This window comes from Monoraphidium neglectum (assembly GCF_000611645.1).
Source record: "Monoraphidium neglectum strain SAG 48.87 unplaced genomic scaffold scaffold00428, whole genome shotgun sequence".
Lineage (NCBI taxonomy): Eukaryota > Viridiplantae > Chlorophyta > Chlorophyceae > Sphaeropleales > Selenastraceae > Monoraphidium > Monoraphidium neglectum.
In genome coordinates this window covers 1-3,162 of record NW_014013200.1, presented here as the reverse complement: position 1 = coordinate 3,162, position 3,162 = coordinate 1, and the positions used below count along the sequence as shown (strand labels likewise).

The window sequence follows — 3,162 nt, the reverse complement described above, 5'->3', positions numbered from 1 at the left end:
TTCGAGGGCTGGTGGTCTATCTTGTCTGTGCCACCCAGCAATGCCCACGCACGGGCGCACCTGGTCAGTGGCACCTTTGACACTGGGAAGAAGATTGGTCCCATTTCTGGCGGCACCACTTTCGTAGTTTTGGCAGCGAGTGTGCAGCATGCTGTGCCACGTCACCACAGTGTGCTTACGGACAAATGGCTTATCCGAGCGTCGTGTGTGTTGGGGTACAATGACCTGAGGTCAAACCTTGCATCACAGCATTTCCTATGCCCTGCGCACCCTTTCTGCTCATGGCGTAGCAGGGCCGCCCAATGCGCAACGCTGTGCCACGCCACCTCGCGCTGCCGAGGCAGGCAGTGGAGTGGAGTGGGTGCAGACCATGGGATAGGCAATAGCACGCGGTGCACGTGGCAGTGAACGAATTGTGAGCGGAATGAAACCCTGTTTGGTGCTTTCCACTGGCGCTGCTTGAGCCAAGTGCTCCCCGGCTTGCTCAAATACGCATCCCCAGATCAGGGGCGCGCGACAGCCTAACTGCAATAGAAACCAGAGCCTTTAATTTCACGTCGTCTCCTGTTCGTCTCTGTCTCGCTCACGCCTCTGCCCTTTGAAAGGAGCAGCAAAGAACGAGGATGGCGCGCGTCTTATGCGTTTGCCATGCTTACACAACGGCTCGGTTACATGTGGAATAGTTATTTATCCCATGATACGGTTTCATTCACCCACGACCCGCCTGCGTCGAACCTCGGGCAGGTGCCAGGGCTCGCAAGGGCCCTCGCCCGACCCCTCTGGTGTCATCTAGCCACTGTAGGCAACTCAAAGCGTTTACGTGCGCCTCAAAGGGGTGCAGCTCCCACCCAGATTGCACTCAGACTTCATCGACCGGGCTTTAAGTTCGGCCCCGGACCCCGAGGTCTTTGTACAAGCTAGCATAGCACTCACACAGTGTTCTGGGGCCCTTCAGAGCTCCCTGTGCTTCCCCAAGTACCATCTGGCCCAGGGTGCAGCCATGGCAGAACCTGCACCTAAGCGGGGCCCTGGTCAGGCGGAGGCAGAGCGCACGACGAAAAGGCCCAAGGTTGACGAGAGCCCAGCGGCGCCGACCAGCACGACGGCTGCGCTCGCGTCGCCGCTGCCTGACTCGTCGCGAACATCAGCGCACGAAAACGGGGCAGCAGCACCCCCCGCGCCTGGGGCGGGTGCCCTGCCGCAGTCGCCGCAGCTTCCGTCGCCGTTGCAGTCACCCCCACAAGAACGTATATCCATGGAGGAGGACTTCCAGGGCGAGGAGGCCCTTGGGGTGGCGCGGCCAGACGCACTCGGGACAGTAGGCGCGGCGGCCGCGGATGACACGGCAGGCGCGCCCGCCGCCGCGCCGCCGTCCGCGATCGCCGCCGCAGCCGCCGAGGACACACATCAGGGCGGCGCTGCAGCGGTAGGCGAGGGCCCTTCGCTTGGGGCCGAGGCGGCCGCGGGTGGCGCCTCGGGCGACGCTTCAGGAGTTGCCTTGGATGGGTCAGAGGGCGGCGGCAGCGACGAGGGCTCGCCGCCGCAGGGGTTCAAAGAGGAGTTTGAAGCATCGGAGGATGAAAAGGGGGAGCAGGAAGCAGCGGCACGGGCGCTGGCAACTGGAGGCGAGTCAGCCGCGGCCGAGGGGGACGCGCCCGCGGTCGAGGACCAGCCGCCCGCGGCGGCCCCGCTCGGCCCACACGACTGGCTGCCGCCGCCGCCCAATGTCCCGCTGTCGCCGGCGCTCATGCAGTCCACGGCCACGACAGCCCTGCAGCGCCTGCTGGGGGCCTCTGCAGCGGTGCGGTCGGCCCCGCCGAGCACGGTCACCGCGGGGCTCCCGCCGGCGCACCCGGGCGCGCGCGCGCTGGTGCTGCCGCCGGGCCTGAAGCAGCAGCTCACCGCCGTTGCCGCTAGCCCGACCGCGCCGCCCGCCCCCGCCGCGGCGGCCGGCGCAGTCGCCGCGATAACCGCGGCCGCGGCCGCCGCGCCGCCGGGCGCGGACCCGTCTGCGCCGCCGGGGCGCGTGGCAGCGCGGCAGTTGCGGGGCAGCAAGGCGGGGGCGCCGAGCGCAGTGCAGCGCATTCAGCGGCGGAAGAACGCCAGCCCTTCCACAAGCAGCTACAAGGGCGTCACGCGCCACAGGCGCACCGGGCGATGGGAGGCGCACGTGAGCCGCGGGCGGGGCCGGGGATGGGGCGGCATGCGGTGTGATGGGGGGGACGGCCGCATGCGGAGCCCTGTGCTCTGCATGGCATGCTCGAGCCGTGGCCTCGGGCGGCCCCGCATGCACGTGTTTGCATGCACACGCGCGCATGCACACAACATGCACGTGTGCACACCTCGAGCGGCCGCCCCTCGCCTCTTGCACGCAGATCTGGGACGGCGCGTCGCCGGCCGCGGGCAGCGACGGGGTGGCGGCCAAGCCTGGCGGCCGCGGCAAGCAGCTGTACCTCGGGAGCTATGACACCGAGCTCGATGCTGCCAGGTGCGCCTGGGGGTCCGCGCCGCCCGGGGTTGATGCTGTGTAGTTTTTGCCTCTGGCAGGGCGTCTGTGCACTTGGCTCCCTTTGGATGGAGTGGATCTTGTCGGTCATGAATAGCCTGGAGGGTGGCCAGGGCGCGGCATGTGCAACGACCCCCTCGTCCAGGCACCCGTCTCCGCCGCCCTCTCCTGCTCATCCCTTCGCCCTTTGCCCTGAACCCACTCACTCCCCTGCGCCACCAACTTGCCTTCCCCCAAACGTCCCTTCTCCCAAAGGGTGTATGACCGCGCTGCCCTGGCATTTTTCAAGCGCAAGGCCGTCCTCAACGTGAGCCCAAAATCCATGACGCCCGCTCGGCCGTTTCTCAAATGGCGCCCCAACCAAAGGACCCCCGCTGGCAGCGACGCAGCGCCACGCACGCGCCCGAGGTGGAGCGCCCGTGCACGTGTGGCGCATGCGCCGGGCGCCCACCCCGCCGGGCGTCAGCCGCCTTGCCGCCCTCCTTCGGCCCGCATGGCCTCAGGCCTTGTCAACTCGTCGCGGTAGCCGCCTGCCGCCCACACCGCGGCCCCCAAAAACACCGCCCCCAACAACCCGCCGTTGACCGCCGCCCAACCGCCGCCCAACCGCAGCCCACCCGCAGCCCAACCGCCGCCCGATCTTGCCGCAGTTATCT

The 3,162-nt window shown here is 68.0% G+C and overlaps 1 protein-coding gene across 1 annotated transcript; it reads left to right on the top strand.

Moving 5' to 3' along the window:
- Positions 1-1,000: 1,000 nt before the first annotated feature.
- Positions 1,001-2,531, top strand: MNEG_3407 (hypothetical protein; the record flags this gene model as incomplete). The annotated part of the gene is made up of 2 exons (XM_014048110.1): positions 1,001-2,170; positions 2,376-2,531. The coding sequence occupies 2 exons, from the start codon at positions 1,001-1,003 to the stop codon at positions 2,529-2,531; spliced, it is 1,326 nt and encodes a 441-aa protein (XP_013903564.1).
- Positions 2,532-3,162: the final 631 nt, after the last annotated feature.